This window comes from Glandiceps talaboti, chromosome 15 (assembly GCF_964340395.1).
Source record: "Glandiceps talaboti chromosome 15, keGlaTala1.1, whole genome shotgun sequence".
Lineage (NCBI taxonomy): Eukaryota > Metazoa > Hemichordata > Enteropneusta > Spengelidae > Glandiceps > Glandiceps talaboti.
The window spans coordinates 23,132,046-23,158,079 of record NC_135563.1 but is presented as its reverse complement, the minus strand read 5'-3'; the positions used below and the strand labels follow the sequence as shown (position 1 = coordinate 23,158,079).

General features: G+C 34.7%; 2 protein-coding genes across 2 annotated transcripts; both read left to right on the top strand.

The window, feature by feature from the left end:
* The first annotated feature begins 4,765 nt into the window (after positions 1–4,765).
* LOC144446942 (DNA nucleotidylexotransferase-like) lies at positions 4,766–12,167 on the top strand. The gene is made up of 9 exons (XM_078136786.1): positions 4,766–4,941; positions 6,104–6,305; positions 6,783–6,884; positions 7,246–7,425; positions 7,813–7,884; positions 9,345–9,468; positions 10,006–10,138; positions 10,812–11,373; positions 12,081–12,167. The coding sequence occupies exons 1-9, from the start codon at positions 4,766–4,768 to the stop codon at positions 12,165–12,167; spliced, it is 1,638 nt and encodes a 545-aa protein (XP_077992912.1).
* Positions 12,168–14,642: 2,475 nt separating this feature from the next.
* LOC144446441 (uncharacterized) lies at positions 14,643–25,684 on the top strand. The gene is made up of 8 exons (XM_078136202.1): positions 14,643–14,788; positions 15,741–15,893; positions 16,597–16,732; positions 17,661–17,864; positions 18,751–18,839; positions 19,067–19,386; positions 20,428–20,532; positions 20,766–25,684. Exons 1-8 carry the CDS (start codon positions 14,737–14,739, stop codon positions 20,952–20,954), a joined length of 1,248 nt encoding a protein of 415 aa, XP_077992328.1. The 5' UTR covers positions 14,643–14,736; the 3' UTR covers positions 20,955–25,684.
* The last annotated feature ends 350 nt before the right edge of the window (positions 25,685–26,034 follow it).

Below are 26,034 nucleotides of genomic sequence, written 5' to 3'. Positions count from 1 at the left end.
TGGAATCTAGCCTGGGTGGTTGTTTTTAGTGGCACTCATCTTGACATACAATGTACTGATAACTACATAGTACTCTTACGGTTAACAGAATAGTTAGTTGTACATGATGAATTATAGCTCCTGAAATGCCCCTGTCAGATCAGCTTTTACAACAAGCCCATTTCATGTTGACCCAATGAGATAAAAGAAATGGTGAACCATGACTTTAGGAGCCTCATCTACAATACCTGCTTTACATATATAAGGTTGACAAATGGTTACTTCTGTAGAGGTCTGGGCTATCTGCTACATGGTAATGATGAGATTATACTATCAAAACCATTACAAATATATTCCTTGCTTTCAGGGAGGGGAGGGGCTGCCACTTTCTACATGGAGAGTAAACTTGCAGCTGTTCATTACCTTAACTGTTCCTTGTTATTTTCAGCAACAAATTTGGAGTCTAAAGCTTAATGGCCCTGGCTGACCTCCATTTCAGTGTACAAGATGCCAACTTACCTGTATTTACATGCTAATTATATTATTTAGGAGTCTTTACAATGTGATAAGTTTTGGACTAAATTTTGACACAGACCAGAGCTGTTCATTAACACCTTGTGAAAACTTTGACAGATCATCATAACTGTATGTTTAGGTCCATACAAATTACAACTTGTCAGTCCTGGGTAGTCAGTCTACTATTGTGATGGCAGTGACTTGGCAACACTTTTCTATGATGACTGATGACTGATGACATTGCTGAGTTTTGTTCATTTCATAGGTAGACAGGTAAACACTAAATGTTCAAGTTATTGATAATTACAAATATGTATGCCTCCACATGATATTTCACTCACTATCAACAACATGTTGACCCTAGAGTGAACTCCAGGGTCTATGCAACCAATGACAACAGTAGAGTGCTGAAAGTTAGACATACTTTGCAGCTAGCTGGGCTAGTAGATAGACCATGGATGTATAGGTATTAGTATCAGACCTATATCCATTGGTATAAACATGATATGAAAACTGTTATTGAAACTGTACATACTGATCTTACCTTTGTATGGAATGGGAATCACAAACCAGAAATGTTAATTTGAACTCAAGAACACGAAAGAATTGAAGAGCATATGGAATTAGTAACTGCAAATCCACTACACTCAGCATAGATAGAACCTGGAGTGAACACTATACAGGGTGTTTGATTTCTGTGAGTAGTGACCTGGCAGGTACTTGACACCTTGATCAGTTAATGTTTATTCATATGCTAATCAAGTCTTTCCATTCAACTTTGTAATCTTAGTATCACTGGGCCAGCACATGAGAAATGGCTTTATATCACTAAAACTGAACAGTCATAAATTAGGGTATATGTGACACATTAATTTTAAAGACTTTACAATATATTGACAAAGGATAGGAGAAAAGATCACACATACTATGGTGATCGGATCACAAAAGGCCAGAATCTCATTGACCTTCACAAATTTAGGTCATAGGTGAGGTCACACTCATACTCAACAGTCCAGGAATAATATCATCATAATAAATTCATGCATGGTGAAATGAAAACTACCATGATAGCACATAAATAAAGTTATTATTGGCAGAGTTACAAAATTAATGGTACTGTTTACATCTGTCTATTGTTAGTAAAATGTTTGGATACATCTCTGAAGAATACATGTCAAAACATGCAGTAGGCTTGCTGTATCATGTGTTCAACTGACAGTTACAACATTCTTAGGCTTGTATGCTATCACTAAGAAAAAATTGGAAAATGTTCAAGAAATCCGTTAAAGTTAATGTTTTCTTTCATTTATCTGCCCTTTCCAGATTGTATATAACACATTAAAGGAAACTGCATGCATCTAAGCACAAAAAAATGTCTGAAGTCATTAAAGAAACCACTATGACTTATTATGTGACGTCTTACTTTTCATTAAAAAGTCATTCATTTGTCTGGCTGCCAATTCCCGACAGGGATTTTGGAAAAAACTAACAGTGCATAAAATTCTTGTTTTGAAAAAATCTACTGAAACTGTCAAACACATAATACTGCATACAACATACAAATACACAACACATGTACAAGACATTGTGGGATTTTGTAGACAATTTTTCAATACCTGTTTAGCCATTTTGAAGCAAGGAACCCCACACAGCTGACAAAAAGACAAGGGCCTTTGTGAGCAGCATGTGGAAAAGACAAGAAGCAATGTCAATTTTGTTAGTAGGGAGGGAAGCAACTTGAGTAAGTACATGGTAAGTATTGAGTCTGAGATGTTAAACAGGCAGACATGGTTGATGATATTCAGGTATGCAGGATTTGTTTCTCTTTTCATGTCACAATTACACCTATCATGATTTTCAGTTGACTGTCACCTACAGATTCATGTAAACCAATATTAACACAGGATGAAACATGGATGTTACAAGGAAAATATGACTATTAATGAAGGTTCAGCCAGAATCCAAATCAACAGATAAAACACCACCAATACCCCCACTTCATAACGGTTATGGTATCTTCCTATTGTTTTCTGCAATGAGTCAGTCTAATCAGAGGGGAAAATAGGGTGGAGAGGTCACACAGAGACGAGACAGAATTACGTAGACATACATATTAAAGTACATGCATTACATACACCCATTTTACAATGTGTTCAGAATATTGAGTGCATGTGCCGAACGCTGCATGCAGTAGTGGCCGCTCCCTTAATAAATTGTGATTATCACATGCAACAGGCAAACGATGGAATGAAAATGCAATACGATTTTAATCTAACGTTACAATATCTTTGTTACGGAATTGTAATTTGTATGTATACTTCAATATCATGTTTAATTTACAACCTTCTTAACGTTATGTGTATGATTAAAAAAGCCGTTTTCCAGTAACGAATAGTTACTGGCAAGAAAACAACGAATATGTGAATATTTGTTGCTCAAGTGAGTAGTGTTTTTAAGATAGAAAACTATTGCCAACGAAATACGTTATCAGTGCGTAGTGCATAATCATGTTGCAATGCATTGAATGAATAGTGAAGTCTAGTGAGGCCAACATGCTAGCACAGGTATTCGAGCCAACACCTTGACAGCAATCACCCCGCAAAGAAATGTACCGCTTTTCGTAAATGCCCCAAAACACAATTTATCAATACTCACTTGTTTGCGCTAAAGAACTGTGGCTTTCATTATATACAGGCTGGGATAAGAGTTTGGTTTCCAATTTTTTTTTCTGGGCGCGATCATATCACAGTAGATGCGATTGCATTGAAATTTGAATCACCGCCATCTTGACCTAACGGACTTCTCGCACAATCTCACGAGAAGGACGCTTCCATTTGGGAGAGATGGTATGATGATGTGACGTATCATGGTCCCTCCATTGATATATAATGCCTCTCTCCGTGTCTACAGACTTAGTCATTTATACTAATATTTGTTTGTTTGTTTGTTTGTTTGTTTGTTTGTTTGTTTATATATGTCTTTGTTTGCGTTTATTTATAATTCTTGCGATACATTGAAAAATATTCATGGCAATTTTGGAATTTAATGGCGAGCGCTCTTGAAAATTCCCTCTTTAACCGTAACTGGACGCTCTAAAATTCATTAAAATTAATCAATGTCTCTCAATAATTATATAATGATAATATTAATAAATAAACAAACAAAAAGTGGCACAAGCGACTAACGTCAGTCAAAGGACTCACTCTTGAAACCGTCCAGAACTCCTGAGTTGATTGCTTTGATCATCATTTTAATACGTAAAAATCTTTTACTTTTACAGCCTGGCCTGTAAGGCCTTTGGGGATATTCCTCGAATTATCCAAATAATTTTTTTTAGACATGAAGATCTCAGTGATCCCTGGTTTGCAAATTGGGTAAAAGTGTGACTTTTCTTTTTAAAAAAAGAAATGAAATAAAGCCCATATCCATATATTATATGTACTTGATGATTAACATCTGTACTCAAGTTGGTCACGGCAGGGGCTCAGGCTTAGTTAGTTAGGTTTTCGAAAACACAAAAACAAGTTAACAAACAATAGTAATAACAAATAAAAATAACTATCAATAACAACAACAATATATAAATATTGACAAATATGAATGATAGAGTCATATATTAATATCAGTAATGTTTGTATAAGCAACAAGGATTACATTATGTTTTCCTGTATGTGAAATGGTAACTATGGAAATAATAGTGATCAGTTTACATACAGGAAAACATATACTGTAATCTTGTTGCATAGAAACACTTTATAAGCTTATTGATTTATAATTACCCTGTCGTTCATGTTTGTCAGTATTTATATGTTGTTTGTTTATTTGTTCTGTTTTTTAAACATAACTAACTAAGCATGAAGCTCCATTGCTCTGACTCCTGGTTTTTATGGCAGTTCTAAACAGATATGCTTACTTTTCAAATAGTTTGTTCTCTTAGCTAGATAGCTATGCAACATGTCGTGTGTCACTACACCAAAAGACTGCCGAACAAAAATGCACTCAGGACGTGCCAGCTGCCATGTACACAGTGAAAAGTGCTGAGAGATGTTCGTTTACTTCGTAGTTTACAGCTCTAGCTCCCCCTTCTTTTACTGTAAAGCCTTTTCCAGCATACTTGTATTAAAAACAACAATATTTTCAGAGGATTATTTCAGAGGATTATATCGCAGATGACAGGAAAGCCGGCCAGAGACGAAAGCTGTAGAAATTAAATTGCGCCACCATTGGCAAAGAATAGAACACTTTCAAGGTATCCCGCAAAGTATCCAAGATGTCTGCGCCCATCAAGAAACGTCGAAAAGTTGGCAATGCCTCAACCGAAGATTTTCCTGTCAAGTTCCCCAATATTTTGTTATTTATTGTTGACCGCAAGATGCCAAAAGTGAGACACGAACACCTAAAGAAACTTGCAAGGATAAAAGGAATCCCAGTTGCCGACAAACTGGGGTATGAATTCACTACGATGGCTATCTCTGAATTGTTTACATTTATTTTCGTTGGCGGAGTTCTCCGGGCAGAGTTCTTTTGTGTGCGGTTTTCCTACGGATCGAGTTGTTTGGCCTACCATAGGGCTATTCCATTGTAGAATATTATACCTCGGATAACTAAAATATAATTATACCCATTGATCACCTCAAGCCGCAGCAGATTTTTAAGTCCATGCTCCCAAACATCCTAAATCATGATAGTTTACAGCCGAAATAATAATTGCAGTTAGTTTCAATGATCAAACAATTACATATTTGATAAGAGCCATTTTCAATCAAGAAACATCAACGAAAGACTGAGATAAAGTAACCTGTGTCCAATTAGTGTGAGTAATAAGCTGTGTTAGGTGGTACTGGTACTATGCCAGAACTAAACTGTGTAATTCAAATGACCCAGTTCTGATTATCTGGTTGTGCCCACATAGGTATTACGACTTATTACTTACATTAGTTTGACCATGGATGTATTACTAATACATCCATGGTTTGACAGAGATTATAAGTCTAAGTTTTTGTTGATGTTGCTAACTTGCAAATGTGACTCTTATTAAACATGTTCGCTCATTGAAACTGAACACAGTCGATTGCAACTTCTGCAGTACCTTCTGAGCAAAACACCTTGCATGTTCACACACAGGGCAGTGAGGTACACTGAGCAAAATACCTTGCGTGTTCACACACAGGGCAGTGAGTGATATGATATAATGAATTTACAATATTTGATGTGCTCTACCTGCAGCTATCATGCATCTTGTATTGAGCAACTTGACCCCAACCCAAGGACTTCCCTGAAATTATTCATAATTTTAAACCCTTGAGTTTATTCTTGTAAAAGTAAACAAACAAATCTACTAAGAGATTCTTAATTGAAAAATTAAAGCCAATTCAGGCTTTATAAATATTGTTTTCAGGAAGGTGAATTGAAATTAAGAGCGCTTTTAAAGAGCTCATAAAAAAAGTTATCAACAAACAGTGCAAACCTTCATTTTCCAAAACTGACATGAATCTAACAAACTTTTCTGATGGTGTTTTTGTATTGAATGTCTTCTGCCATATCTGATACTATACATTAACTGTATGTAAGACATCAATTTTGATGTGTGTTTATTTTCCATTGTCAGGAATAATGTCACACATATAGTAGCTGAAGTTACCACTCGGGACCAAGTTTTAGAAATCCTCCAGAAACATAATAAAAATATAAATATCAATCATCTGGAAGAAAACGCTGAGATTCTCTCCATTGATTGGTTTACAACAAGTATGGAAGAAAATAAACCTGCAGATATAACTGATAAGTTCAGATTACCACGACTACAGAAGGTAATAACAATAGGTTCAGAAAAGCATAATGACTTTGAATTTAGTTTCAATGATTTTAAAAGAAATACATTGAAGTCTTGATGTTCTTATCCCATCTGAAAATAAACACAAGTAGAGAAAATAGATTCCAAGTTAAAAATTTTGCACAATAAATATAATATTGTTATTTTCTCACTGTTTACAAATTTCAGTTCTGAGGATTCAAGTTAATCAATTGTTACTACATATATGTGATACATATTAATAAATTACAGACTTGACAACAGTGACACATAAATACTGAAGAGTTGACTTCATTTCATTTTAGATTCTGTTATTACTACAATCAATTGAGAACATGTATTTGAAGAATTTGGATGCAAAGAACATTTTGTATGAAATACATTTATTTTAACTATCAAGTTTACTGTCTGTATTTTAACTATTAAGTTTACTGTCTCTATGTTAACTGTTTTGCTGCCATTTCTAACACCATAGGAGACTACAGCAACCAAAGAAGAAGACAATTTTGTATATGAAGACACCAAATATGCCTGTCAACGTAAAACTCCATTAAATCATTTCAATAAGAAATTGACAGTAAGTTACTATAGTAGCATTGTATATATCCCATAATTAGCTACAGAACTGTACCGATACATGCACTCATACTTTCTGTAGTGTTCTTCAAACTCTCAGGAGGCATTCATAAAATTATTCTGTTAAAGGCCCATGGTTCAATCCAAGATTCTTGCATTAATGTTATCTTATCAGTGGAGCTCTAAGATTAGATAAGAGAATTTTCTTTTTCAAGACCAAATTTTTCAGTAGCTCTGCCAAATGATTGTCACACACACAAAGTTAAACCTAATTCAACATGGGCCATTGAAACACATTCCTTTACTTAGAAAGTATAGTTGCTGTGCTGTGTTTGAGAGTATATTTTGTTGCATTGTTTTAGGATGCTTTAGAAGTTCTGGAGAAACATGCTGATTTAACTGGTGGTGAGCAAGACTATTCCAGGGCATTGGCATTTAGAAGGGCATCAGCATCTCTTAAGTCATTCCCTAGGACCATCACCAGTATGAAAGACGTAGCTAATATGCACGATGTCGGTAGACATTGCAAAGAAGTCATAAAGGTATTCTGTGTTTTTAGAATTGCCAAATCTCAGTAAATACATGCATGCAGGCACACACACCCACACACACACACACACACACACACACACACACACACATGTACGTATGTACGTACGTACGTACGTACGTACATACATACATACATACATACATACATACATACATACATACATACATACATACATACATACATACATACATACATACATACACATAAATATATATATTGACTGGTTTTTTCATCACATGTCCATCATGATCTATATATCAAATACAACATTCTAGTGGGTTTTTAGTTTAGGATATTTAAATCTCATAATATGTACTGTATTCCAGACAACATTATCTTTTTCATATGAATTATTTTGAATCATTTTGCTCACCAGGAAATACTAGAAGATGGCTACTCTACTGAGATTGAAGACATCAAATCCAGTGAATGGTTCAAAACAATGAAGGTACCGTACTAATAATTGGAATGGTTCATTTCAATTTTTGGTTTTTCTCTAAAAAGATAAATTGATATTATGAAGTTGTTATCTGATGTCACCTCTTTGTTTGTATCACTGTGCGTGCCATTTTGAGATATGGATTGAATCATATCATGTATTTAGAGAGCTATAGAATAGATAGTCTGAAAGGTCTAGTCTTTGGTCCTCTTATGTAACCACTCACTATATTTCATAAGTCGAAAGAGAGTCTGGATCGTTCAGGCTATAGAATAAGATGTGTAGTTATTGATAGGAGTGTATGGATATGTAGTTATTTACAGGAGTGTATGGATGTGTAGTTATTTACAGGAGTGTATGGATATGTAGTTAGTTATTTACAGGAGTGTATGGATGTGTAGTTATTTACAGGAGTGTATGGATGTGTAGTTATTTACAGGAGTGTATGGATGTGTAGTTATTTACAGGAGTGTATGGATGTGTAGTTATTTACAGGAGTGTATGGATGTGTAGTTATTTACAGGAGTGTATGGATGTGTAGTTATTTACAGGGGTGTATGGATGTGTAGTTATTTACAGGAGTGTATGGATGTGTAGTTATTTACAGGAGTGTATGGATGTGTAGTTATTTACAGGAGTGTATGGATGTGTAGTTATTTACAGGAGTGTATGGATGTGTAGTTATTTACAGGAGTGTATGGATATGTAGTTAGTTATTTACAGGAGTGTATGGATGTGTAGTTATTTACAGGAGTGTATGGATGTGTAGTTATTTACAGGAGTGTATGGATGTGTAGTTATTTACAGGAGTGTATGGATGTGTAGTTATTTACAGGAGTGTATGGATGTGTAGTTATTTACAGGAGTGTATGGATATGTAGTTATTGACAGGAGTGTATGGATATGTAGTTATTTACAGGAGTGTATGGATGTGTAGTTATTTACAGGAGTGTATGGATGTGTAGTTATTTACAGGAGTGTATGGATGTGTAGTTATTTACAGGGGTGTATGGATGTGTAGTTATTTACAGGAGTGTATGGATGTGTAGTTATTTACAGGAGTGTATGGATGTGTAGTTATTTACAGGAGTGTATGGATGTGTAGTTATTTACAGGAGTGTATGGATGTGTAGTTATTTACAGGAGTGTATGGATGTGTAGTTATTTACAGGAGTGTATGGATGTGTAGTTATTTACAGGAGTGTATGGATGTGTAGTTATTTACAGGAGTGTATGGATGTGTAGTTATTTACAGGAGTGTATGGATGTGTAGTTATTTACAGGAGTGTATGGATGTGTAGTTATTTACAGGAGTGTATGGATGTGTAGTTATTTACAGGAGTGTATGGATGTGTAGTTATTTACAGGGGTGTATGGATGTGTAGTTATTTACAGGAGTGTATGGATGTGTAGTTATTTACAGGAGTGTATGGATGTGTAGTTACTTACAGAGGTGTATGGATATGTAGTTATTTACAGGGGTGTATGGATGCGGTCCTGTTACAGCCAGGAAATGGTATGATATGGGATGTCGAACTTTGTCAGATGTCATAAAGTCTGATAAAATTCCTCTCAACAGAGACCAGAAACATGGTAAATATGAATTTGTCATTGTTGTTGTTGTTGTTGTTTTAAACTGGAAAGTTTTCAGTTTGATAAATAATGAGTATTGCAAAATATAAACATCAGTTTTGTTAGTGTGTCCTCTGTATAATTATGTATGAGAAATTTCTTAGAGTATTATTTTACTCTACCATTGTGTCATTAGTTTGTCATGTTTGCAACCATTTAGTGATTATTTTCACTGGATACATCCTATACTATATCCTAGTCATAAAACTGAGTATCCATAATATTTTACCTTTCACCAGTGTGCCCTCTAATGATAGCTAAATTTTGTTGTTGTGAGTCAAAATGATAAAAACTGGGATTCCTTGTGAGTCACAACATAGTAAGAGATAGGGGAATACCAAATTTTGTGTGTCACTAGAAATTGTGTGCGTCAGTGGTGCATCAAATTGGCTTAGAGGGCACACTGCCTTTCAGTGCATTGACACAGTCATTATTCATATTTTAGGAAAGAAACTAGAATGCTGTAATCATTTCCTGTCATGGTATTTATTTGTTCAGGTATAAAGTACTATGATGATCTACAAATACCAGTCACCAAGTCAGAGGCTGAAGCTATAAAGACTGTAATACTGAAAGAAGTCAATCAAATCATGGAGGATTTGTCTGTAGTGATTACTGGAGGATTTATCAGGTAACATTTCAATGTTTACACTGATCAACAACCACATGTTAAAGGACAATGAAATATTAAAACACAATATTTAGTTTTTGCAAAAAACATTTGACACTTGCTTTATGATCAAACATATTATTCAAGAGCATCTTGGTAAAATAGAAAGGTTACATCAACAAATGGAACATTGGTTGTATATAGGGGTGGGGTTTGGATCACTAGTGGTTACCACCACTGTTACATCAACAAATGGAACATTGGTTGTATATAGGGGTGGGATTTGGATCGCTAGTGGTTACCACTACTGTTACATCAACAAATGGAACATTGGTTGTATATAGGGGTGGGATTTGGATCGCTAGTGGTTACCACCACTGTTACATCAACAAATGGAACATTGGTTGTATATAGGGGTGGGGTTGGGATGGCTAGTGGTTACCACTACTGTTACTACTCAACTAAATTATATGAGATGCGTTTTATAAATAGATTTTACTCCCCTGAATGTAACTGTTGTATAATATGCCTCTTCCTCAAAAGATTAGAAACTATTTACATCTGCTGAATGAAGAAAACTTCTAAGCAGAACCAATTTCTTACTATATGCATATGAATAGTCAATGCCAAGTTTGTCAATGCTATCACTTGTTATTGTGTACATGAAATTCATATCATTCTCTGTTGCTTTCAGAGGTAAACCTTCTGGTCATGATGCAGACTTCCTTATATCTCACCCTATTGAAGGAAAGGAACGAGGTCTTCTTCCTAAACTGTTATCTAGACTCAACGATAAGAATCTATTGTTATACTGCAATGTTCAAGCCAACTCATTCAAAGAAGAATCATTCAAATCACCTAAACACTACAAAAGTAGCATGTTGGACCAATTTGAAAAATGTCTAAGTATATTCAAATTAGAGAAACCAGGAACTCATGAGACAGTGAAAACTGCATCTGTAACATCAGGAAATGAAGCTGATCAAGGCCATGGTGATAGTGATGAAGGTAATGATGATACTGTGAATCCAGGCCAGGATGATAATGATGATGAAGATGATGACAGCTTAGTGCTTCCAAAAGACAGAAACTGGAAAGCAGTGAGGGTTGACTTCGTGGTGTGCCCATCAAGTCAATATGCATATGCACTAATGGGATGGACTGGGTCCAGAATGTTTAATAGATCTGTACGTCTGTATGCTGATAGAGAATTGGGAATGACTCTAACAAGTCATGGACTCTTTCATAAATCTACTGTAAGTCATTCATTCATTCATTCATTCATTCATTCATACATTCATTCATTATTCATCCATCCATCCATCCATCCATCCATTCATTCATCCATCCATCCATCCATCCATTCATTCATACATACATTCATTCATTCATACATTCATCCATCCATCCATCCATCCATCCATTCATTCATTCATTCATCCATCCATCCATTCATCCATACATCCATCCATTCATTCATTCATTCATTCAAACATTTAAACCACAAAGACTATAGCCTTAACTGTGAAAAACTTTACCAACATACAGTTTGCTCATTTCTTGCCTGTAGTCTGAACATAAGATACACTGTTATCATTACATTAGTTCCTTAGCTCAAAAACACACCAGCAAGCAAACACATTTATTGTTAGTTTTTCCCCAGTTTTTTGTTTTTCAGTTTTAAGTTTACTATTACATAAATCATTATTCATTCAGAAGAAAACCACTTGGGATTGAAAAATGAGAATATCACATACGTGTATTTTGTGAAAATCACTGGGAGTAATTCCAGGCACAAAAATTAAAAAAAAACAAAACTGTATTTTGTAACTGTGGACTAAAACATTTGTCCCTTTTATCAAAACTCAAAAACACAGCAACTAATACACTCAAAGATGAAAGAAAAAGGCATGTTATTTAATTTAATTACATGTTTTATTAATCCTGTATTCTTTTCTTTCAGATGAAATTCTTGCCAGCCCAGAGTGAACAAGAAATATTTGACCATCTTAAACTGACCTACCTTGAACCATGGGAGAGAAATTGTTGATTTTGGAAAACCTTGGGAGAGAAATTGGAAGTAATGATTTGTTTAAAAAAAGTCCCAAAATCTCCAAGCATGCACACAACCATGTTTAGTCATAGACAGCAGAGGGTCCCCTCCACTGTTTATGGTGTAATGAATTATGAGGTGAATGATGTAAATTGCTTATTAATGCCAAAAGGCTCCAATGTCCAGAGAAACCCAAGACCGTCTTCATTGTCTTCATTGAAATCTACAGATACTGGATACTAATGATTCCCTTGTCTTGTATAATGGAGATGTTCAGCATGTCAATACCAATACATCGCACATTTCAATCTTTTTACATAAGTTCACATTTACAACATATACCATTGAAATCATTGACACACTCAACTCAGTCAGCAGTGTTCATGTATCAAGGCTTTGATGTCAGCATACTACCAGTAGTATACCAGGATTTGTTTTGTGCTTACACAGTGAATTTGGTAAATTGTGGTTCCTCATTTATATGAACTCAAAAAATGTCCAAAAAAAAAAAAAAAATTCAATTTAAAATCATTATATGTCATGTCTTGTTTGTATATATGTGTATACATGATAGTACTGCACCATTTGCAAAATGTTAGTTTTAAAAATGATAGAATATTAGATGTATATATTTTCAATATTATAAATGAAATAGATTAATAGAATTGTACATAGAGTTAAAGACAATAAAAAGTAAAATGTTTTTTATCATCAATTTCAAATAAACTAAATAATTTTGATAATTTTCACACGATGTGTGAATTACACAAATTTTCTAATTTTGCAATCAATTACATAATCTGTTGAGTACTCCAATAAAATTTACTTCATATAATACTTTGTGTTCTATGTATATCTTTTATTTACATCTTTCAATTGAAATATTAATGATTGTGTATTACTATAATATCACTAAAAGAAATTTATCTACAAGTAACTTGCTGATGAGGATACAACAACAATGAAACACATGATATGTGACTTGTTTGCATTCATTGCCTTGGCAGAAGATGTCAACTGCTGAGGGTATCAATGCTATGTATTAAAGGTAAACATAGTCACCTATCAAATCCTAGCTACCATCAATGAGTAGACTACTAATAGTGCCCCAGTTCATATCTCTTTCTGCACTACACACCTAGCAAGTTTTTTTCAAGCTCTAAATGGTTTCAGATAGTACCCAAAGAATCTTGGTTTAAGTGGATACATCCAACAGCCAATACCTCTTCAACCTTTTTTTTTTTTTTTTTTCTTTTTTTTTCTTTTTTTTTCTTTTAATACTTTTTTATTATTTGTAATTTAAATATACACCACAATGAAAACAAACACTGACAAAGGAAAAAAAGACTAAGACAAAAGACAAGGCGGACAAAAAGACAAACACCTCTTCAACCTTGTTTATAAATTGGTCCATACTCCATGATAAAAGGTCAAGTTCACCAAACATTCAAGTTCAAAATATTGAGTTTTAGAGTAACAACCAACAGTTTGTTTCAGTCAATGGTGGTATTTTCCATCAGTGATGCAAGGTGATTTTTGTATGTTATCATGCTTGCTAATGAAGATTGATTGATTGATTGATTGATTGATTGATTGATTGATTGAAACTATAATCCGTAAATAATTCCTTTCGCTTATGGAAAGGTTAAACCAAGAACATTATTTTAGTTTCCATCAATTACCCGACATATTACAGTACATGCAAAAACTAGTGTACATCAGAATGGAGAAGTTTTTACATTGTAAGGAAAGTTTACGAAAGTTACATGGCGAATGTTGAAAATAGAAAAAAAAGACTTACACAATGGGACCAAAACTAATGCAAGCAGTAGGTTTGAAAGGAAAGACATTGGATTGCAGTTTTTACTAGCCTACCAGACAATAGTAATCAGTGAGTAATACCACTATACCAGTTTTATGTGACATGACATACGAAACTCATTTACTAACTTATATTAACTTTAGCTTTTCGAAACTGCAATATTACCTCAAAGGCACAAACACTTGTTTCCCCGAGATACGTTTCAGAATACAATAAAATATTGATAACATCGAGATATTTGGTAAATAATATATGAGAGGGTAAAATAACACGGGTCTCTATGATCGCATAAGTCCGCACACCGCTTATATTTCGCGTTAGGTGGACTTACGCGATCCTGGAAACCCGTGTTATTCATGATTTTACCCCTTTCATGTTTCATATATTATTTGCCAAGTATCTCAATATTAATTATTATGAATATTTTATCGTATTCTGAAGACTGAAACATATCTCGCGAAACAAGTGTCTGTGCTCAAAGGCTATGAATAACCTAAAAATGCCTTATCTGCAGTGCTACTAGCTAGATACAGGGACTGGAATGTCGACTGAGTTGGAAAGGATGAAGTCATGGGCGTATCCCGTGTTATGTGAATATCGTGACCTTGATGACCCAATATAGAGTCACATGATCACTCATATGACCTGACTGCGAACGACAAAATGGTTGGAAGCGTCACGTAAACTGTGGTTGAAATCTTAAACAGTTTCTTCGTATTGACGTAGTCCATAGAATTTTTTGAAATGAAGTTACATTTTTTGGTTCATTGTTGTGTGTATTTTGTATTAATTCAAGGTAGGTACATGCCAATGTGTTATTTTGACACTAAGATGGGAGTATTGTAGCCTGTTGTACTGTTGGCGGTGGTGGAGCTATCGTATACCGTCTCGCGAAATGTGTATGCTTTCACCGAGCTCACCGGTCGATGTTCGACGATAATATTTAGCGAGTTGATCCATTATGATTTTGACGTATTTTTGAATATGGTTATGGCATAAATACAGTATTCGTAACATTATAGCCGGTGAAATACGAGGACTTGTTGAAATGTAACGGCAACAAACGTATCTTGTCGATGTCAGCAGTGACTAGTAGTAGTATGGTCTGTAGACTCGTCTCTTCCGGACCGGAACACTTTTTGTTATGCTTCCAAGAAACTGTTATTTACTGAGCCAGAAAATACTATTTATTGCTATTAGAGGACCGCTTGCCATACATTCGGCATCATTTTGTTACAATGTAAGACTTTATACAGATATCCATAAACTGTAGTTCAACAGGTTATGTAAGTTCACTCTTTGGACCTTGATTACGTTATGGATGTATATTCGTAAATTTCGTGAATACATGCATCCATGATTACATTGTGAATTTGGATGTTCTTTGAATCATTTTCATCTAATCTAAAGTTTCCCAACTTGCAAGCCATAGGACTAATATAGATCAAACTTTACTAACCATACTTGATTTAACAATATAGCTATTCCAGTAATAGCTAATCCAGTAATAGCCAGATAAGGTGATTTTCGAATATTTGTTGTCAAAAATTGCCACTCCAATATGCCTCACAATGCCATATTCCTCCCGATGGAGAGTAAAGAAAAATTTGTATAAGTGATCTTATTTCTTTGGCTTCAACTTCTTTTGGCTTGTAATTTTTTTCCTAGTACACATAAGTTGAGACATCAGTCAGGAACGGCCAAACTTAAAAAATTCACATCTAATTTCTTGAAATAATTTATTTCAGCAATTCTTGGTAGTAGTTTCCTGTCATCATGGACAAAGTTGTATAATCCTGTTTACAGTTTATTTGGAGGAAATGTACACGATATTGTAAATTGCACTGGTGTGAATCCAGAACAATGTACTGCCTGTGGTGAAGGAACATTTTCAAACCATTGTAAGTTGGAATATCTAGTTATCACTTTATATCATAGTATAGTAGTCTATAGTTCCTGACGACCATGTTTAGACTTTACACCACACATAATGTCTGACATAAAGACATAATCTGTGAAGATAACAAAGTGTAAAATTGGGAACACAGTCGTCAGGAACTAGACTATAGTCTCGTTATTGTAAAGATGATAATAGAAGAAAATAAGACAAACCATATGTATGTAATATTATAACAGCAGAAGATAAGAAATTATCTTTTCTTTTCACCAATTTCTTTTTATATTTAAAATAACCCAAAGCTGTATAGAAAATTACACTACACAAAAACTGAAATGGACCGTATCGATAACAATGGATATTTATTTTGGACTTTTACAGTCAGTACATTGTAAAACAACTTTACCATGTTTTACTACATTGGAAAAACAATATTAAACATAGTGTTTGTGATGCAGTTTTGCAAAAGGCTAAGCAAATATGTATAAACATTTTGTTATTGTATGTACATGAAGTTAATTGTAAACAAATTAGGTAAACAGTTACACAAGTAGTAACTTGTAATCACAAGTAAACACTGAGGTAATCAAACTATTCATGTATGTATGTTGATGTTTCGATAAAGGAACAGATACAGGGTTTCCCCTGATCACTCTGACTGTCACTCTGACTGACAGGTGTTTTCTATTTTGCTAATTGATTTGCAGCAAACCCATCATGTGCATGCTGTTACAGTGGTATGTGTAATACAACAGATGTATGTGTAGACTGTCCAACAGGTTTTTATCAATCTAAGACAAATCAAACACACTGTGTGTTTTGTCCTGCAGGATTTGCTACAAAGTAAGTCATTATACAAGCTATATTATTTCATGTATCAGCTACTGATTTCATGACAAAGTTTGTGACCGTAGCAGTCAAATATGATACATTCCTGGAGTTACCATGTTAATAAGTATGAATATGTTAGGAAGATATATCATAAGTCTGAAATGTGTGTTATTACTTTCTAATCACAAAGTTTGTCAATGTACCCAGTAATAACAATGATAACATAATGATAACAGTTGTATCCTTAACCATTCTTTGTACAGTGTTACAAGCAATGTATTATAGAAAGCATAAAATTATATGGAGTAAGTAACTATATTTACAATAGCATAACAATAAGCCCCCCCCCCCCCCCCCCCCCTTTCCAAAACCTCAGGTATGAGGTTATGTAAATGCAAACTTATCCTTAGCCAATCCTGACTTAGGATACTCTTCCTGAAACTTTAATCCCCGTTTTTCCCAACTTGTAGTTTTTTTAGTACAAGCAAATACTCCCCTGGTAGAAAATAGATTACGTATTTGATTTTTGTATGAGTGTCACTGTGGGTGTGTGTACCATATTACTATCTTTTTTTTGTATTTAATAACGTTTTTATTGGGCTTCTTACAAAAATACAACTCTTTTCATGGATGGAAATGCAGTTAGAAAAAGTAAATTAAATGCACATATTAAGAAATGAGGACAGTTTTTTGAAATTGATAACTTAAGGAAAGTTTTCAAATACAAAATGTAAAAGATTTCCAACCATATTACTATCTTACCATTGTATTCGTAAATACAAATTTAAAGTAGTTTATCTGAACTAGAGGCCAGGAGTACCTGTGGTAGGATGCCTACATGTTAATTGACTTACTGTTCAGTCCATCTTTTAAAGTAGCGTGTCATTTAGCATAACTAACAGCAATAGATGCAAACAGTTGTTATATGGTTTTTTTACAGTGTGACTGGTAGTGTGAACTGTAGTCCTTGTGAAGAGGGTCGCTATGCCAATATGTCTGGTATGGTTGATTGCCTATTGTGTCAGCCTGGAACATATAGTAATGTAACAAATGCTACAAGTTGTTTACCATGTATGGCAGGATCATACCAAGGTCAGACTGGTCAAACTGATTGTGAGCCATGTCCACAGGGTTTCTTTACTGAGTAAGTCTATCAAACTGTTACAGCCATCAGTTCTCAAGTTGACTCACCATGTGAAATGAAAGCAACAACAGAGTGTGTTCTTATATAAACATTTTGTTATTAATATGTGATATGTCAAGAATATCCAAAAGTGAAATAAACCATTTAAAAGTTTTATAGCTTAGATATTTGTATGTAAGCCATCCTTAGTTTCAAAAACTATCATTGTTGCATGTAATAGTTATGGTCTGGTGATGTTGACATAATCACCCTGTAATCTAGTCGATGGATGCCAACCACCCAGTCTGGTCAAAGTGCCTCTACCCTGCAAATGAATACAAATACTAAAGGATGGCACACTTACATTTAAAATATGAAATCTCTATCTAAATTGTGTTATTGGTTAGAAGCAATTTTGTGATTGATTAACTAATGACTGTGTGGTGGCTATGGATGAATTTTGAATTGCATCTCATGCATCTCAGGACTTCTAGAGTAACGACTTTACCTATACTGTGAGTGGAAATGTATATTTTAACGATACTGTATAGGAACTAGACTACATGTATTAATCAAGATAGTGTAAAACACTGGAAATCCACACAAGTAAAAGACTGCATGGTTCTTCCTAAATAGTGTGACTAAGACTATGAATCCATTGACATTGACAGGCACCTTTCATCAGTATTTGACGATAACAGTTTCAGTTTGTTTATGACCATAGTTTGTTGAAAGTGATCTTGCCATTGAAATAGGTGTGTCAAATGCAATAAATTATTTTGTAACTTATTTATAGGTACAAAATATCCTATGATGACTCTACCCTAAATTTTCTCACACAAAAACTGCTTTACAAGGAAATAATAACTTTATACACCACTATTTTGTATCCATATCATTTTCTTAGCCTTTTAGGTGCAAAGGTGTGTAAACCATGTGAGAAAGGTTCCTATAACAACATTACTGGCCAAAGTAAATGTGCACAATGTCCAAAAGGTATGTTGACATTTTACTCAAATATCCTTCAACTTGGTGGATCAAATGAACAAAGGTTATAATACACAAACAGTTCAACTTAACAAAGAACATTGACCTTATGGTTTACCTAGGTCTTAGTAATCTAAATCTAATACATCATTGAGATCTAGTCTAAGAAAATATCACATGGTAGAAATAGACACTGTAGCATGTAACTTACCTTCCTTGTGTGTCTTGTTTTCCAGGTTCCCATGGCAACGAACTCAATGCCACAACATGTGATCTCTGTACAGAAGGACATTTCCAAAATTTAACAGGGAAAGAAGTGTGTCAACCATGTCCACTTGGATCCTATTGCAATGAAACTGGTTGTGAAGGCTGCCATGGCTGTCCAGCAGGCCAAGAGGCCAAAGGTCAAGCATCAAAAGAGTGTTCTCTATGTGCCAAAGGATACCATAAGAAGGGAGAGAGTGCATTACTGTGTACAGCATGTAAATCAGGATGGTATCAAACCCGGGAAGGACAGTCAGTCTGTAATGAATGCCCAAGTGGTTATTTTTGTCCAGTAAGTTTGATGTGTACATGTAAAATAGTAAACTTGTATGCTCTGGGTAGTTAAAACTACATATTTGGAGTTTGAAACTTGTGAACAAACTGGGTCATTCCCAGCCATAAAATGTATTCATCATTTGTTTGTGGGGCAGTCATTTGAGTAGCTCCTCATATTACACACCCCACCCCCACCCCCACCTCCACAACATGTCAGGGTTAAAATCACACTGGGATTACCATATAAAATCTTAGCGCTAGAATCATAGCTTTGGATAATGGAGGAAAATGTTCATCTGAAGAATGTGCTATGTTGAAAACAAAACTAAAGTAATCAAAGTTGACTGTACATTAGGCCCATGCTTGAGACATACCCCATATTAGACTGAATTGGAGGTATGCAAACGTAACTCAAACTTTAAACTGGGACTCCCAGTTTCTCAAAATGTGATCTCTGACTGGTCCCAGTTCTAGTCTGGGACTGCATGGTCACAGTTGATATATTTTTGAGACCACATGACTATTTGTTGTTAATCACATGGTGACACTGATAAAGCATGTCATATTCAGCCTCCAATATTCTGTCAGTGCAATGATAGTAGGTAATTGAATTTCTATAATGATCTGAGGCCTTAATAGATGAATTCAACTTTCAGCATAGTAGAAATGCTATTAGGAGAGGTCTCAGATTGGAACACTATATGGTCCCAGATTGGGTTTTGAGGACACTAGGAGTCCCACTATATGGTCCTCGTTTGAGGTTTGAACTAGCCGTACATATCTGCAAATGAATACAAATATAGGATAGCACACTTACATTTAAAATATGAAATCTCTATCTAACTTGACTGTGCACAAAGAAATGCGAGAAGTACAAATATTATACTGTAGTCAGAAAGCATAATGCAGTTTAGGCCGAGTGATGTCTTTTGATGTCTTACGATGTCTTATTAAGTCTTTCAGTTTTCAAGCTACCCCACCTCCAAGCTGACTAGTTTTTCCATTTTCAACATCCAAAAACAAGATATAACATTGGTGTATTCCATTTTGTTTTCAGTGTCCGAGCTGCCCTCCAGAGCTTTGCCCCACAGATGCCTATTGTCCTCCAGGTAGCAGTAGACCTAAAAGATGTGACTCAGCCTTGTTTGATTTAGATGGAGAGGTAGGTTTGTACCTGAATGGCTAGGTTAGAATGATTGTCTTGTAATCTGCTAAGTGCTTGTTTGTTTACCATTTAAAGTACATAACTAAACAATCAAGGAGTGAAAAAACTTGTGAAATATGATAAGTTTTGAAAACTTGATCAGACTGTGATCTGATAGGGTGTCACCATCTTAACGTGTAGTTCTCTTTTACTGCCCCATTTCTAAAACTATTTGATTCTTTATTCAACAGAATTGTAAACCTACGGCAACATTCTATGTCATTGTCGTTGGACTGAGTGTGGTAACTGTAGCAGTTCTTGTCACCGTTATTACAGTGTATTTGCGTAAACGAACAAGACCCCAACAAAATGAAAGTGAAGAAGTCACCCCATTGATCACAGAAAGTGGAGAAAGACAGCCTGTTTATACTGGTCTCTAGCAGTACTTTATTGGGACCAAATGCTTGCATGTCAAGATTTATAATCAGACAATTTGAAATGTGTGGTTGTTCATGAGATTAAATTAACAGGGCTGTAATCAACATGACACTAGCTTAACAGGGCTGTAATCAACATGATACTAGCTAACAGGCCTGTAATCAACATGATACTAGCTTAACAGGACTGTAATCAACATGACACTAGCTTAACAGGGCTGTAATCAACATGATACTAGCTTAACAGGGCTGTAATCAACATGACACTAGCTTAACAGGGCTGTGATCAACATGATACTAGCTTAACAGGACTGTAATCAACATGATACTAGCTTAACAGGCCTGTAATCAACATGATACTAGCTTAACAGGACTGTAATCAACATGATACTAGCTTAACAGGACTGTAATCAACATGAGAAAAATGACGGCTGTAATCAATGTGAGATTAAAATGACAGGGCTGTATTGAACATGATACTAGCTTAACAGGCCTGTAATCAACATATACTAGCTTAACAGGGCTGTAAGCGACATATACTAGCTTAACAGGGCTGTAAGCGACATGATAAAAAATGACGGCTGCAATCAACATGAGATTAAAATGACAGGGCTGTAATTAACTTAACATCAATCTACATAACCTGATTTACAGCATTGTGTGATGAATTACAATAGTCAGATTGGTAGCATATCTCAAAGTTTAGAAATTGATGGACTTCCACTTGACCAAGTGACAGGCTGAAGAGTGTGAGTTTACTGAGATAGACAGTAAGAAAAGTTCTGAGATCATAAAGATCATAAAATAATGATCATATCTAATACATGGTGGCTTTATTGATAAGACAGCACTAATACAAGAACATGGGACTGAATTATGGGCCTTTAACCTTAAAATTTATAAGGATTAGTTGGTAATGAAAGATATATAAAATGTATATAAGTACCATGTCACCAATTTGTTTACATTAAGTTACTATGGTTACATTAAGTTACTATGGTTACATTAAGTTGCTATGGTTACAGCATTTGAGTAGGGACTACCATGACAGTATGACTGTAATTTGTCATCCGTCATCATGGATTAAAGTTATGAATGGCATTGAATGTCCTGTTGTGTGTTTTCAGTTCCAACTCATACATGCATATCCCCCTTCATGAATATAAATATATATTGAATGAAGGCACATATGTATGCTGATATTTACAGAGAAGTGTAGCTATCCCCAAGTACAGAGTACTGTAGATCAAAATGACCAATGACTTACTGACCAAAGGTATTCAGAAATCAATCATAATAGATTGATACAAGGAACTGCTAGTGTTGATGAGAATGGCATTAGTATTTTTAATTTTAATTCTTGATTAACAAGCTTCAGTGTTTTTACTAAGATTTTAAAACCTTTTAACATACGGAGGCAGAAACAGTAAAATTGTACACATTCTGTAATGTACGCCCTCTAAGGGTGCCTTTAGGACAGCTTTCAGTTGAAGCAGGCAAGTATTGTACACATAGACTATAAAATCGCTGTATCATTCTGTCCTCACCAGCCTGCTCTATAGAAAGGGGTTGACCGTGTGAGGGCGCCCTTTGTACGGTGTACTGTGTACGGTGTACCTTACAGACTATTGTACAGTGATTTTATAAATGAATTCAAGCAGAAGAAACCTGATGTGTATTACCAAGGTAGTTACTTTCTTTAATACCCAGACTGATTGTGACATGTATCTTATAGTTCATTACACAAAAAGTCTTAATTTACCCACCTTTACCCAAGCTGTGACCCACGCATGCCTAACCATCATCTCTGTCCAGGGGTAGTACGAGATGCAGTACCACTTTTGGCTGTCTACAGACAGCAGGGGAGAGGTCACCAGGGGTAAATTAAGTCAAAGGTTGAACTTCGTCTCATACTCACCACATTTACACATCCTGTACTCAAGATTTACCCCGGTGGAAAGACATGGTCACTTTTCGTATAGTGCCTAGTCACCAAATATGATTCATTGTTACATTGTTTGATTGACAACTCTCATTTTCATTAGAATGATGGTTTAAATTTTACTGAATGAATACAAAGTCAGTATAGCCATCAAAAAAATTGTCAAGATTGAACTTAGTCTTGATTACGCAGACTCGCCACTGAGGGCTCACTTTATGACCAAGCAAGAGTCTGGGAAAGTCACAGATTGGATAAAAATTATTCTGAATTTTCATTTTCATCAACACTGTATATATTTAACAAAAATCAGGGTATAAACATTGAAAATCAAGATTAACCAAACTAATCTCAGCAAGAGTTGCCACCTTGTGATTCTACTACAGAGGTCATGTTATGGGTCAGCTCTCCACACAGTCATCTTGTAATAATCCCTGACATTGTAATGCCCTCGACTGTCTGCTTAAGGTAGCTGAAGTCAGAATCTGGGTAACCAAGATATGTCCAAGCTTTGCCAGTTGGTAAATCATCATTTACAAGTATAGCATATTAATCTGATATTAAATAAAAAACAAACACAAAGTTAATCTTTAGTCATTCTAGTATTTTACTCATGAATTTTATCAGAAACTGGTAGGTGCAATAGTAGGTGTTAGATAAACCCTTCTATTTGACTCATTCAGAAAGCTGATAGCTGATTGGCTAAGCATTCATCAACTTGATCCATTGAGGAAGCTGATAGCTGATTGGCTAAGTATTCATCAATTTGATCCATTGAGAAAGCTGATAGTCGATTGGCTAAGTATTCGTCAACTTGACCCATTGAGAAAACTGATAGTTGATTGGCTAAGCATTCAGCCACCTGACCCATTTTGAAAGCTGATAATTTATTGGATAAGCATCAACCCAATGTACCTCATTAGAAAAGCTGATAATTAATAATTTAAAATGCAAATTAAATTGACTAGAAAGCTGGTAATTTCTTGGGTGACACATTAATTGACTTTAAAAGTGATTGAACAAGATGTCAAGGTTTTTTAATATGATTGGCTAGATCCAACCATTATCCTTTTAAAGAGAGAACTAAATTTATTATCAAATGTTCCATGTGTTTATTCAATTATGTAAATGAGTTGATCACATACTACATAACACAGATTATACCTTGAATCAATAAGTCAACATTACATATGCTTTTAAGACTTGATTATGTAAATATAGTGACTAATATTTCAAGAAAAAAAATGTTATTTTAAAAAACTCCTAGTTGGCCTAGAGGCCTATGTAGTTACAGCTCTAGAGAAAACACACAGAGAACTGACTTGCATTTATAACAAAACTATTTCTTTGAAGAGAATTGGCATTATAAGTGGGCAAATGCAAATTTCAACAGAATTTTAACATTTGCTTCATTAGCCATATCAGAAGAAAACCAGGGTTGCTTAAAATGACATTTACGTAGATTTTCAGAGCAAAAATTTAGCATAATATATTTTGCTATTATTAATAGGGATTTGTTATTCCGGATTGCAACCATAAATGATCATAATTTGGTATTCTGGACTCCCAGCATAAATGAAGTGTCATTTCAAATTTGTTATTCTCTGTAGCCATTTGTTGTTCTGGATTGCAATTAGTAATAATGATTTGTTACTCTGGATTTCAATTACAGGAGATTTCATCTTTACTTGCAAATGATGTTTATATGTGATCTTTATTGTGTCTATCTATCTTTAAACATAAAACCTGGTGATCAGTCTCACTGATCTTGATACATTGTACATGTTTACATATTATTGCATTTGCTTAAAGGCGAAATCTCCTGTATCAATAAAAAGATAAGCTATTTTGTATAACATATTGAAATTATAGATTTGTAATGGTGACTTGGTTATTCTGGATTGCAATTACAGAATAGCAAAGCAATTTGGTATTCTGGATTACATGATAGATAATGATAATTTGTTACACCAGATTGCAATTATAAACAAGAGTCTTATTTTGGTGTGCAACTACTATACTGTATTTTGGATTGAAACTACAGATAAAAGTGACTTTGTAGTCTGGATAATAAAACTGTACTAGCTGCAACTAGAGCATGTTTTTAAGTACAATAACTTATTAATAATATCCTACACCGTGAAAAGTACCACATCACATGTGGATAAATGCCTTTTATGTATCTGTATACATGATATATCAAATCAATCTGCATCCATGGCCTTTAATGACAATCATGATTTCAAGCTGTTTCTGTACTGCTTATGGATAATATCAACCACTGGTTAATTAAAATGTACAACATCTGAATATGTTAACAATTTTCAGTGAATATATTGTGGTTGTCTGATTTAAAAATGATACTCCAGTTACACCAGTACAGTTTTAACATGGTGACAGATTCAAAACTAAACTTTCACTCAAAATTTAAACTTACCACTACACTACCTACAGATACTATTGACCACTAATTATGAGATGCAATTGTCTTTTTTATAATAACTGAGCAATTTTTAGTGAATATATCTTTGGTTATTTGCTGAAAATATCCCAGTTACAGCTAGTACAGGTTTAAGTATAGTTAAAACCCTGGGTTCTAATGTACGTGAATCAATAGTTGATTCTCAAACTTAGTTTGAATAGACTGAAATTGTATTGACAAAGATTAGCAGATTTTTATTGACTCTAACAGTACAAGACACTGGTTTTATGGTAAATTCTTTGTAATGGTATTTCATATGCACTGCTAATATGCTTGCAGGTTTAAGAATAAAAATCCTAATTATAGTAGTGTGTGTATTTCCTACTATGGTGTGTGTGGTTTAATAGTCTGTGGTATGAAAGTAGTATGTCTTTGGGTGATACTAAGGATGATGCAGAAAGAAATATCAACCAAGACACTGTATTTTTAATGAAAGAATAACTGGTTAAGGACAGGCTCACCTTTGGATGATATCATTGGATCTGATCCGTACCTATGTCAACAGTATGCTTTTTATCAGTCCCATTGTTTACCCTCTTAGTTCACTTCATGTACCTTGTATTCTAGCACACTGGTACACACACACACACACACACACACACACACATACTGAGATACATTAATATATACAAAGACTGTGACATGAATCCATATCTTGTATC